Genomic DNA, 12,904 nt, shown 5'->3' on the forward strand with positions numbered 1-12,904 from the left:
TTCACATGCCAGTTAGCGGAGGAGGGCTTGTCGGATCAACGAGCAAGCAGTAATATAATTTTGTGGCATCGGGTAATTAAAAAAAAAAATTAAGGATGCCCCCCCCCCCCATTGGTCGGGTCCTGGGAGATGCCGGCACGGTCGTTCGTCACGTACGGCCGGGTCGAGGCGGTTTTCATCTGGATGTACCGATCTGCGGCGATAGCGACGGCGATAAAAGCTAACGTGAGGAGAATGGCGAGGCCTGACCGCAGCGGCCGGTCCTGTGCCGTCAGAAAGGAGAACAGATTAATATCGCGTGGAGTTCAGCGATACGCTGCAGCAGGGGACTCGGCGTGCGTGATAATATATCTGCTAGCGATCTATCACCCGCTTACAAAGGCGGCTCATTAATATTCCCGGTTTGTGGCCTTCCAGAAGAATGAGTCCGGCACACCCGTATAAAAAAGGGAGGCTTTAGTAAAAAGGTGATTGCTGAAAGATCCCATCCCATCTGTACCTGAATCTGATGTGGAAGCCATTAAACAGTGGGCAGACTCATGCGCGCCCCCTAGTGGACGAGGGTGGGATTTCCAGTGTTCTGACAGTTTAACCTCTCGACACAGGTGCTCGCTTGGTGGTCTCTCTTGCTTCCTCCCTGACCATTTGATATGCATCAAGGTCCACAGAAGTTTGATATGAACTCCCTCCATGCCCTTTCCTAGCTGCCTCCCCATGTGTGTCTAAAGGCCGTAATTGAGCCCCCCCACAGCTGATCCTCCATCAAAAAGTCAGAAGCAGGAGGTGGAAGAAAACATCCTGTTTCAAATTCAGGCCTAATTACCATTGATTATAATTTGTTGGCATTCAATTAACTCCAGGGACCGGTGGACGGGTGTCATGTCTATTATTGGAAGCAGAGGTTTTTATTTTTATCTCTAACCCCCCCCCCCCCCAAGAGACTCACTGTGCACCGCGGCTGCCAGTGTGCCGATAAGAGCCCACAGAGCCCCCTCTGCAGTGATTATCCCCCCCCCCCCCAGCCACAGCAGGCCTGTCTGTCCATGCAGACCAAACACAGAGTTTAATGAAAAATACAGGCTGCCCACGGACCCCGTGTCCGGCATTACGGTGTCTGTCAGGCGGTTTGGAGGGGGGGGGGGGGCGAGGCAAGTGATGCTGACCTTAAAAACTCAACACAAAGTCAGAGCTTACCTCCCCCCCCCCCCCCCCCCCCTTGCCGAGTCTGAAGTGCTCCTACAAGTCCTGGCACTTTCTCACAGTCACTGATAAGGTCTGTCAGTAATTGTGCCTTTTTCACCAGGCTGTTTGCACACGCTGCGATAATGTCAGCAGCATCTGGGAAGGCTGTGCGCTCAGGCCTGAGGCTGCCTGGGGGCTCTCTGTGTGTAGTAGCACATGGAGTCTTCCCCTCCACCTCACCCCCCGCCAACACGCAAGCGTTCCGTCACGCATGCTCCGTCACTGCTGCCGGTTTACTGAAGCTATAACCTCCAAGGATTCACGCAAAGATCACTCGTCGTATCAGTCACTGTGTCAAATCGCTTGACACTTCATAAGCGGAAGTGAGTCAGAAAGTCGTGCGCAAAGTCACACAGCAGCAGTGCAGCAATACAAGAAAACGTAAAACGAGACGAGAAAATAAATGCGATGGGGAGAATGCAGGAAACGGCATCATGCAGCACTGCACTAAAACATAGTGTACAAACTGGTAAATGTAATATACGCCAAACGGCCATGTGAACATGACTATATGCTGGATATAGGGGGCAAAATGGCTCATATTACCCCCCCCCCCCTGTCTGATACCCGCCCACCCAGCTCATGGGGTCACTGCAATAGAGCTGCGAGCTATTTGCGGAAGATAAATGACTGCAGAGGATTTGGGATCCCATCCCTCTGCCAGTGTCTGTGGTTCCGCCGGCTCATCCTGACGGAGCGGACGGGAGCAGGCGGGGAACTGGCGGAAAATGAAAAGGGGGGGATGAAGGGGGCGCACTTGGGTAGGGGGCCCACTGGATTATGCTGCTTTTTGAAGTGTCCCTACCAAGCCCCCCCCCCCCACTGCCGGCTCGCTGGGAGCTTTGGCACGCTCTCACGGCACACGCCTGCCAGCCGCGGAAAGCCGCCTTGGCGAGCCGCAGGTAAGGGGATGAGGGGAGACGGGGGAGTTTAATTTACCCATCTGGCGTGTGACTGCTGACCACCAGGCAGACGGAGACCCTGCGTTCAGGATGGAGCCGGCCTTGCGTTCAGAACCAGCAGCCAGAATGTTGTACTTTAGACTACATACAGTGGTGCCACTAGAGACTTTGGCTCCTATGAAAGCATCATATTGGGTCCCCAAACTAATACAAATCCAGCTGTATTCTACATTTTTTTACGGCCCCTGTCATTTAGGGCCCTTGGAATTGTCCTAACTTCACAGCCTTTACATGCCCCTGACTGGGAGCTGCACTTCCTGTATCGGAAAGCGCCCTGAACTCCGCACCCTGCTGAGAGTGAGCCCATTAATAAACCATGAAGGCTCTTGTCCCCCCCGTCCCCCGCTGCAACGCCAGGTTCAGGCTCTTGAGGGGGCCATGGCATCATTATGAGGGAACTGATCAGTGAGGTCACAGCCCGGGCCATGTGTTCCTCACCTCTGCCTCCCTTTCTGTTGTTCTTCTTTATTTGCGTGACGCATCGCTGTAGCCATGCGTGACCCCCAAGATCATGCGATTTCTGGCTCCCTCCACACTGGTCTGCTTCCTCCCTCCCGTAACGGAGGTGCGTGATCTGAGGTTTTCACACCACTGCCTGCTTCAAGATGGTCTGCCGGCAGCCACTTCTGCTTCGCGAGAAGATGAAGACGCGATGGCACGGGACGATGGATTTTTCTCGGGATCTGACTATTCTATCCGTGTCTTCGGGCAGCACTCAGACGGTGTGAATGACATTGTTAGCGGCTGAGTTATGGCCCCTTCATTCCAGCAGCCTCGTGTGCGAAGTCCAGAGGCCTGGTCTCCTCTGCAGAGCCCAGGAACACGGTGACGTCCACCCAGCAGCATCGCTCACCTCCCTGTGGCCGCAGCATCTTACCCGAGCAGAAACTCCCAGCCAGTGTCTCAAACTTCCCTGTTGAGTCTGTTTACTGACCTGATCCTTATCTTCATAAACCAAAATAAATATGTATTCAAGCTATTTACAGAGACTCATTATTCCACGCTTGAGGGCTGAGTTTAAGGACGTCAGGCTACCATTCTGTGACGACCTTAGTGAGTGTGCCTGTCACCTTACAGGTTTCTGTGAGAGACCCTGTCCCACTTTTCAGAGCATTCACAGGCACGTGCTGATCTCCCACAGCCCCGCTCTCCCACAGCCCCGCTCTCCCACAGCCCCGCTCTCCCACAGCCCCGCTCTCTCACAGCCCCGCTCTCTCACAGCGCGCCTTCACACCGTACGTCGACAGGCGTGCGTTAAGGCCCCGCCTGTTTCCGAATGCTCCTAAACACATCCGTCTCTTCAGGTTTAACTGGTTTGAGTGTTGTTGTCCAGGCTGTTCATCTGTGACCCACTTCCGACCAAATCATAGCGGCTCAGCTCTGGCTGGATTGTGGGGGGAGGGGTAGCCTTGCGTGTCAGTAATAACCTAGTTTGGGGGCCCCCTGTTAACCATAAACAACCACTACATGGGGGGGAGGCAAAAACGGCAAACCTGCGAGGCAAAAACGGCAAAACCAAAGCCTGGCTGTAGTATGTTTGAGGCCCTTAACTGGTATGGCCCCCAGTCCAGAAGTGCCTCACTGAGGGATAGCTATCGGGGATGAGGTGCATCACCACCGCATCTGAAACTCTTCAGCTGTGGAATTGGCACTTTTCTTTTCTATGGCAGCCATTAATGGTCCAGCATCTGTCTCCTCTCGCTCAGTTGAATCCCGTCGGGCCACCTGAGCCTCTGATACACAGTTTAGGGAGTCATCCCCCCCCCCGAGAGCCCATCGTCTCCTTTAAGAAGCTCATCCTGGTGTGTCTCCCTGACCTTGTGCTGTCTCTCCCCTTACAGAACACTGAGCGTGTGCTGTTTAAGATCCGTGTGGTGGGGGGATCGGCGTCCTACAGCTACCTGTCTCCCCAGGATGGACGGCCTTTGTGCCACCCTGCCGTGGACAGGTAAGCCCCCGGTGTGCCCTCTAGTGGTGTCTGCCTATCTGCCAAGATCCCAAGCCCTGTAGCATAACACTGCAGACGTTGTGTGGCTCAGCGGGTTTGGACGCTGCGGCAGTGATCGGAAGGTTGTTGGGTCAAATCTCAGCATCGGCAGAGGGATTTCAGCGTTGGGCCCTTGAGCAGAGCCTGTGATTGCCCCTAGCTGGCCCCACATTCTCAGAAGTGTACGTCTGCTGAACTGATCCTCTGTGGTTCCAACGCTCCTCACACCCCCACAAAACCTGACCCTCCAAACCGGTGACGCGTTGTGTCCAAAGCAAAAGTGCTGGGCGTGTGTTCTCCCGCACATCCGGCGAGGCGTCTCGCTGAAACAGCTCACTGGGGCTGAGGTCCGGGCCTCACAAACGCACACGGGTGGTACATGCAAGCTGCCCACACGTGTCAGAACTGCAAGGCTGCCGCTGTGTCATCCTGAGATGATCTCTTGCAGGTAAGACGAGGGATTATTTGTTAATAAGACACTTTCAGGAGCTGGGGGGGGGGGATTAGCACGAGTGTGCGTGCGAGTGAGTGGTCGTGCGTCATCGTGCTGCCACTGAAGCCTTGCGGACCGTCACTCTGGAGGTCTCTGCACGGTTTGGGGGGGGGGGGTGCCTTGGTTGGAGCTGCTATACCTGCTGTAATCATTCCTGTGTCTTTGGGAGCCTCGTGGACATTGCTGTGACTGGCAGATAGCTTCAGTGCCCCCCCCCCCCACTCCTGCTCTGTGGCCTGGGGTCAGCGTCTCTCTTTTCGTGTGTAAATGCAGCCCAAGATGTGATATTTATAACTTGTTCCTTTGTGCCACGTTTCCGCTCTGAGAGCTTCCTTGCCGCTCTTGAAAAAGGCCAGTTTGAGCTGAGCCAATGCTGCTTTGAATAACCCTGTATGGGGGGTGTCCATCAACCTTTGTGTTTGCTCTATTCCTGTGAGCCCCCCACCAATGAGAGAGGGGGCCCATCTTTTACATTTCTCCAGAAATCCACAGGGATCGGGTCAGTATGCATTTTTAGAGGTGCTCGATAAACGAAACATATTCTTCATCTAAGTGTTTTTGTTGTTCTTAGGTTTCTGGGGGGGGGTGGTGGTGGCGGGTATTCATGGTTGCTGTGTGGGGGAAATGGGTTCTAATCACAGAAGGTGCTGGGCGGCCCTGAAGATCTCAAGGTCCAAGCTCCAGAGATCTCAAGGTCCAAGCTCCAGAGTGATGATGTCGTACCTTTGAGGGAATTCCTGCCCTGCACTGCTCCAGTGAACTCCCCAGCTGCTTAAGCAGGATGTGCAGTAACTCAATATCTGCCAGCTTCACTGTGAAAATTCTGAGAATTGAGAGCTTTGGGGCTGAAGTTTCCTGCTTGGCTGTATGAAATCAGCGGGGCTCTGCCCTTGCACCCAAAGTCGCTGACGGCTGTCCATCGTTCATCTTTAACGGCTCTTCCCGTGAGCTGAAAGCACCCTCTCACCTCGTCACTGTCCATGACTCTCTTTTTAATGGTAAAATGGGCAGTATTAAAATGTGAGTCGTATTCACACCCCCCCCCACACACACACACACACACACACACACACACACACACTGGGAGAGTGGAGCGTCACGTCGTGAGGGACCCGCGATGACTCTGCCTTTCCGTGCGTCTGGCAGGACTGCAGGGAGGAAGCAGGTGTGAGGAAACGGCTTTCTCGCTCTGTACGGATTTGGAAGCGTGAGCTAAATTCCGTAGGAGGGCTTCTGAAATCGCACCCAACTCCCCCCCCCAATCATGTGGAGGGTCCGAAAGGCTGCATCTTGGCGTTGCTCAAATGACCTGCTGACTCCTGCAACCAGCTAAGAGCTGCTGTACCCAGGACTCCTCAAATGGGGATTAAAAAAAAAAAGATAGATGTATATCGATCTACCGGGGCTCCGTTTTGCCGTGGTTTGCCGGGAGTGGTATCATCTGGAGGGCTGACTCGCGCTATCAGTCCGTGAGGGATGGGGAATTAAACCCGTAGTATGCCACCCTTTTTAATTTCGTTTCCCGTTTCCCCGTTTCTGATGTAACGGACAGACAGGCATGTTGGCGAGGTGCCGATAATTCCCGTCAACTGTCACAGAAACAGCCAGGCAAGAATAACAAGCCTTGTGGACCTGATCCCCACGTGGCCTGGCCCCACCCCCAATGCTCCTCTCAGTATATGTCATACTTGGCTGCCGATGGCGGACTCCGCCCACCAAGCCCTAAACACACGTCATCTATCCAGCGTGTTGCCTTTTTCATTGACAAAAAGGCTTTGTCAAATTCAAAAATGTTACTGTTTATACTGAAGAAATACAGGTTTGATATCAAGTTGCTGCTTTATGTGGAATCTCATTTTGTTTTCTTTATTGGTCTTTCTCAAATGCAGATTGGAAACATTTGTTTTTTTGACACTGATGCCTGCTAAACTCTTGGATTTTTGTGCCTGACTAGGCATTTTCAAACACAACAAGAGTTGTGTTTACGATAGTAAGGAGTTTTATTTATTCATTGAAAATGTCTGAACTTACTGGGGGTTTTGGACTCTAATATAATTAAAATACTACAGTGAAATATTAGTTATTAGTTTTAAGAATTACCCTCTTTTAATCATCTTATCGATTAATTCCTGAATGGCAAACATCCATGTCCATTTACATCAAAAATACTTTTTCTGAACTGCCTAACTCTTCAGAAATACTTTTTTAAAAAATCAGCAATCGGTATGAAGGACAAGCAGTGGCTTCAAAACATCCATCCTCATTTCTTTAAAATGAATCATTCTGAATGCTACGACATGCTACCAATAGAAATATTATTACACGCAAAAGCATGATCACTTATAATAAACATAAATCTAAAATCGTTCACCTGATGAAGGGTTTCAGGAACTCTTTGTTGTAGTCAGCGTCAGATGTCGGTGGATTCGCCTTAATCTTAATCTAACGTCTATCGATCTGTTTACATCAGACACAAAGACGCACGCAATCTGCCCCCATGTACATATAAAACAGCGCTTAAGGACGCGGCCGCGTAACGTGGGAAACGTTTGGCTATGTGTATGCATACTATAGATGAGTTGGATAATCGGTAAACACGTCAAAAAAGGGCAAGAACACGACCACCCCCCGTTTACTATGTCCTCACTTGCCCTTTTATTAGAGCGTCTCGTTCTCATTTCGTACTATTGCAGGTGTAAGACTGACACCCTGTGGTTGTGTTGAGTAATACAGTCGGAATATGAAGAACGTTTTCACACCAATGGTACAAGTAGAGATTAGGTAGGCGGCATGCCGTTTGACAGATTGCCGTCTTCTCTCTGCATTTTTGATGAGCCATGAGGGATTATGTCTGGGAGTATAGATCTCATTCTTTCTGGCATTCACGACACATGCGGCACGCGTTTAAAGGGCCACTGCCCTTCAATGTGTTAGCTTGAGGGATACCACAGCTGACCAAAATGGCCGTGAAGGCATCGATGGGTCTACCAGTGCCATGACAGTAGAGCCAGGTAATTACACTCCTGCTAAATTCGGGGGGTGGCTGTTTTTGTTTGAGCTGAGATCGATTTGTCCCCACGGATTGAGGACCTTGTTTACATGGAATCCTGCTGGCTGATTTGACGTGCGCAACCTCGGGGGTTGGGGTGGCTATCAGGACACGCTGAAATGTACAGCTGGGTCCCAGATGAGATACCTTCAGAATGCACCAGAAGATAATACTGCATGTTCCTCAGCTGTGTACCTCTATGATCGCTGCCCGCTCTCACTCCCTCCACATTGTTAAACAGGCCATTCCTCTACGGTCAATCGCGCACTTTCTGTTCCTCAAAAGGCTCTGATGGACGTCCAGGAGCCACTGCCTCGTTCCATTTTCTCCCCCTTCGTTGTAGACGATTCATGTCGTCGGGAAGTCTGGAGAACAGAGTGTCACTGTGAGAACCCTGTCGCTTTACACTGTCACTCCATATAAATGGCAGCATTAATCATGGACGGCGGCCCTTAGTTTGTTCAGGGCTGTGGAGATGTGGGGGGGGGGGGTGTGGGTCCAGGTGAAACTGAGCCCTTAACTTGCTATGCAGAGTTTGAGGTAGGACCATAGACTGGCCCCACCAGAGCTTCCGCTAAATCCTGTCAACCCCTGTTGGCGGTGCACGGTGACACTGACTTGCTATGGCTAGAGAAAGCCAAGCGGGGTGTTCAGGACTCTGATTGGCTGCAGTGTGGGGTCACATGGGCGCATTACCTTTGTGTCCCAAGCTGGGAACAGTGAGATGAGCAGGAGCCTGACAGACACATGTCACAATCAAATCAGACAGTAAAACATCTCCAATAGCCTGCGACTACAGGTTACATAACATTGAGTTATTTTGTATAGCTTTCAGATGGTTAAAGTAAATCAGATCCTCGCAAAGCATGCAGGGTAGCTAAATATTGGGTGATTTACATTGCATATCTGTGTGTGTGTGTGTCCTTTTTGTCAGTTTTATAGCTCTGAGTATCTGGTTAGTAGCAGCAAATCAAAATATTTCCTATTTCAACAGATGGCAGAAGTGTAATAATAATTAACATCATTCTTATGGTGGACTGTTGGTGTCGTAATGCTTAACTGTATTGTCGAGTGAAAAAATGAAAGCTGTATTTTAGCATGATATTTTAAGCACCATGAATAAATCGATATCATTATTAAACAGCGGTGTAGTATTTAGTTCTGTCAAATTTAGGCCTGATGTAAATCTTTCACTTAAAATTAGTGTTAAGCCCCAGGCCATGCAGACTGTGCAGTCGGCACACGTGTGTTCAGTGGCATACTGTATGTGACTTTATTATAGCCAGCAGCTTTCCTGCTGGGTAGGATTCCATATCGCCTCATCCTGATACGTTACTTAGTAACTATAAAGAATCTTGGAGTCCCTAATGTAGCATGTAAGCTGCACTTAGACAGTATCACAGGCATCATAACGTCATTAATTTCCAGGGCAGGAGGGTAATGGCAGATGGGCCAGACTGAGTCCTATCTCTCTAGGGACCCCACAGCGATGCGCAGAGCAGAGTCATGCTGAGTCATAGACCCCGCTAAGTCATGTGATCTGAGCCTGGTCATCCGCCACAGTGACATGTTGGAGAATCTGCCCCTGAAATGATGGTGGGGATGCACTGAGGCTTCCCCTAAAACTGTGAACTAATAGCTCAGCTGGGGGTATCCCCTAAAACTATGAGGTATTGGGTCAGCTAGGGGGTATCCCCTAAAACCCTAAAAGAATCAGAACTTGAGTCAGCTGGGGGGTGTCCCCTAAAACAGTGAGGTATTGGGTCAACTGGGGGGCATCCCCAATAACAGTGAGGTATTGGGTCAGCTGGGGGGCATCCCCAATAACAGTGAGGTATTGGGTCAGCTGGGGGGCATCCCCAAAAACAGTGAGGTATTGGGTCAGCTGGGGGGCATCCCCAAAAACAGTGAGGTATTGGGTCAGCTGGGGGGCATCCCCAAAAACAGTGAGGTATGGGTCAGCTGGGGGTGTCCCCTAAAAAGATCAGGTATTGGGTCAGCTAGGGGCATCCCCAAAAACAGTGAGGTATTGGGTCAGCTGGGGGGCATCTCCAAAAACAGTGAGGTATGGGTCAGCTGGGCGTGTCCCCTAAAAAGATCAGGTATTGGGTCAGCTGGGGGGCATCCCCAAACACAGTAAGGTATTGGGTCAGCTGGGGGGCATCCCCAAAAACAGTGAGGTATGGGTCAGCTGGGGGGCATCCCCAAAAACAGTGAGGTACGGGTCAGCTGGGGGTGTCCCCTAAAAAGATCAGGTATTGGGTCAGCTAGGGGCATCCCCAAAAACAGTAAGGTATTGGGTCAGCTGGAGGGCATCCCCAAAAACAGTGAGGTATGGGCCAGCTGGGCTTCCCCAAAGTGACAGCGTGCACCGTGCCCTTTATCTCCCCAGAGCCCTAAAATTCTGCACCACGGGAGGGTCTCCCCATGTGAAGCTCCTTGTCGAGTGGGACCACAAGGTCAAAGAATGGTGAGTGCCCACCCCCCGCCCCCTGCCTGACTCTCAAGCTTCATGTAATCCCGGTGCGGAGCTTCGATGTGGGCAGACGTCTGTCTCAGCAGTCTGTCTGTGTCCTGCAGCCTCTTTGGCAGCATCCAGGACGAGGTGGTGACGGATGCGGAGAGCGTGCGCAGTCAGCAGCAGCAGCATCTCCAGCAGCACAGCTGCACGCTGGATGAGTGCTTCCAGCTCTACACCAAAGAGGAGCAGGTGACCTACTGCCCCTCCGCCTTCCATCTGCCCCCATCATTCAGAAGCCCCCTTCCCAGCACACACCCTTGCTAAACATTAATCAAAACCTATTTTTAGCATTTTTATTATAGCATTAATTGAATGTGACCAACTGCTGGCGGTGCAAGTTTTTGCATTTTTAAAAATGACTTTTGAATGACACAGCACTTTCCCTTCTGCCATTTAAACATTCTTAGGTCACGCTTCTGTAACTACTGTTCCACCTACTGGCCCTCTTTGGTATGACATATCATGCACGTGAAGCCCTTGTTCTCTGTACCTCTGCTGATATGCACTGCTTGTTCGTGGCCTTTGGACAGCAAACTTCAGAGCATAACGGGCTTGTATCAAAATTATTTTGGGGTTGTTTCTGGAACGCACTGCCAGTGGAGTTGTGAGGGGTGACAATATGCCAGAAGGTGACTGAGTCGCATCCAGCAGAACAGCGAATTCCTGGCCCTATGATGATAGGCTTCTGATAGGACAGTGGATATTTGTCAGGTTAAAAGCCCCCCCAGGGCTCTTCATTAGGTTAGAGCCTGGGGCTCTGCCGTTGGCCGGAATGGGGAAGGACTCCAAACGGCATGGCAGAACTTACTAGGCAGGTGTTTAATAGCCAAACCCCATCCTCGAGTGGCATTTGAGGATCTTTGGAGGAAAGCAGAAGTCAGACAGTTCCCTGCTTTTGGGAATTCAGGGTCCGTTAACTCGGAGAGCGGAGACTGCGTGGCCTATTTCCGCGCTCCAATGCATAAGTAATAAACATTGCGAGTAACCCACTTACCATCAAATTATATCGCAGAAAGTTGGTCTTAGAAGGTATATCAGCATGTCCCTTTTTCAAAGCGACGTCTTCGGACTGCTTGTGCGTGGGAGTGCAGACAGGCAGTCACACGACTGAGGCACAGGAGTTCTGGGTAAATTATACCAGCTGGGGTGAGGCCCCCCCGGTGGTCTGTGAGTGTACTGCGCCTTACTGCACCATGATTGCTCTTGCTTCCTGTTGCTTCCTGGTTGCGGCAAACGTCATCACACCCTGTATATTCTTATGTGTGTTAGTCACTGGTCTGAGCACCCTGATGCCTCCCAGAGTAATAAAGTTCATCCAACATCAGACATTGTTGACATTGCCGTTGTAAGCCATGTTTGTTTTTGCCCACATATTTTGTCTTTTTCCAGCCTTTTCTGAACAGCCTTCCGGGACTCGTTTTGCGTCTGGTGTTGAAACCTCCCTCTGCGCCTCTATTTGCCTCCCAAGTCCTGGGAGGGTGCCTCATTAAGGCTGTAATCAGAGATCAGCAGAAAAGCATGAGCTGGCTCATGAATATGCATGAGCCGGCACAGATGGGGGCGGGGCTAACCGTGTGTCACACACAGAAATCCCACCAATGATAATAGCAGCAGTAGCATCAGCAACATTGTTTTTATCAGTAATAATGAATTTGTCATCATTACTTTGTCATGATGATCAAAACATATGATTGCTTATGCACTGCTTATCCTCTTTTTACAGCTGTGTAGTTCATTGAAAAGATTCAAGATTTAAAGCTTTATTGACATATGTACAAAGTGCAATGGAATTCTTGAAATTCTGAATGCCTCCTCTATAGATGCAATGCATACTAAGTCCATGTTAAATATTAGGTTATAGAAATAAATGCCATTTGCAAAAGTATAAGTACAGGTATATTGGACAGATTTCACCAGTGTCCTTAAGCAGTACAGTAACCTGAAGGACAGTGGGCGTGTGTGTGTGTGTGTGTGTGTGTGTGTGTGTGTGTGTGTGTGTGTGTGTGTGTGTGTGTGTGTGGGGGGGGGGGGGGCAGTAAGAGCACAAGGTGTCGATAGCTGGACATGGGCTTAATCATTATACTCCACCACCCCCCCTCAGCTGGCCCCCGACGACGCCTGGAAGTGTCCGCACTGCAGGCAGCTGCAGCAGGGCATGGTGAAGATGAGCTTGTGGACGCTGCCCGACATCCTCATCCTGCACCTGAAGCGCTTCCGGCAGGTGGGCGAGCGCCGCAACAAGCTCTCCACGCTGGTGCGCTTCCCGCTGGCCGGCCTCGACATGGCCCCCCACATGGTGAAGCGCAGCCAGAGCATGCGCAGCCTGGGCCCCTGGCCACCTTCCTGGAAGCAGCCGCCCGACGGTGGGCCGCCTGCCGACTTCCTGTACGACCTGTACGCCGTGTGCAACCACCACGGCGGCATGCACGGGGGCCACTACACAGGTAGGCCCCGAGGGTGTCTGCATGACACAGGTCATGATGCTGTGTGTGTGGATTATGTTAATATTACATTGTGGGGACCAAATGTCCCATACAATGTGATAAAAAAACCTGTTGTCTTGACGTTGTGGGGACCCATGAAGATCTGTGAATGCAGTCCAAAAACTAAAAATGCCAGAAGTCTCATGTTTTGTTTGGTTACTCATAGT

General features: G+C 50.9%; 1 protein-coding gene across 2 annotated transcripts in view; it reads left to right on the forward strand.

The window, feature by feature from the left end:
- usp43a (ubiquitin specific peptidase 43a) overlaps window positions 1–12,904 on the forward strand; it is a 72,203-nt gene that overhangs the window by 54,785 nt on the left and 4,514 nt on the right. For both annotated transcript variants that reach the window (XM_072712125.1, XM_072712126.1), the window contains exons 9-12: window positions 4,046–4,152; window positions 10,126–10,203; window positions 10,314–10,443; window positions 12,356–12,698. In XM_072712125.1, coding sequence (XP_072568226.1) covers window positions 4,046–4,152; window positions 10,126–10,203; window positions 10,314–10,443; window positions 12,356–12,698 — 658 coding nt within the window. The remainder of the gene's footprint in view (window positions 1–4,045; window positions 4,153–10,125; window positions 10,204–10,313; window positions 10,444–12,355; window positions 12,699–12,904) is intronic.

Source organism: Paramormyrops kingsleyae, chromosome 5 (assembly GCF_048594095.1).
Source record: "Paramormyrops kingsleyae isolate MSU_618 chromosome 5, PKINGS_0.4, whole genome shotgun sequence".
NCBI classification, from domain to species: Eukaryota; Metazoa; Chordata; class Actinopteri; order Osteoglossiformes; family Mormyridae; genus Paramormyrops; species Paramormyrops kingsleyae.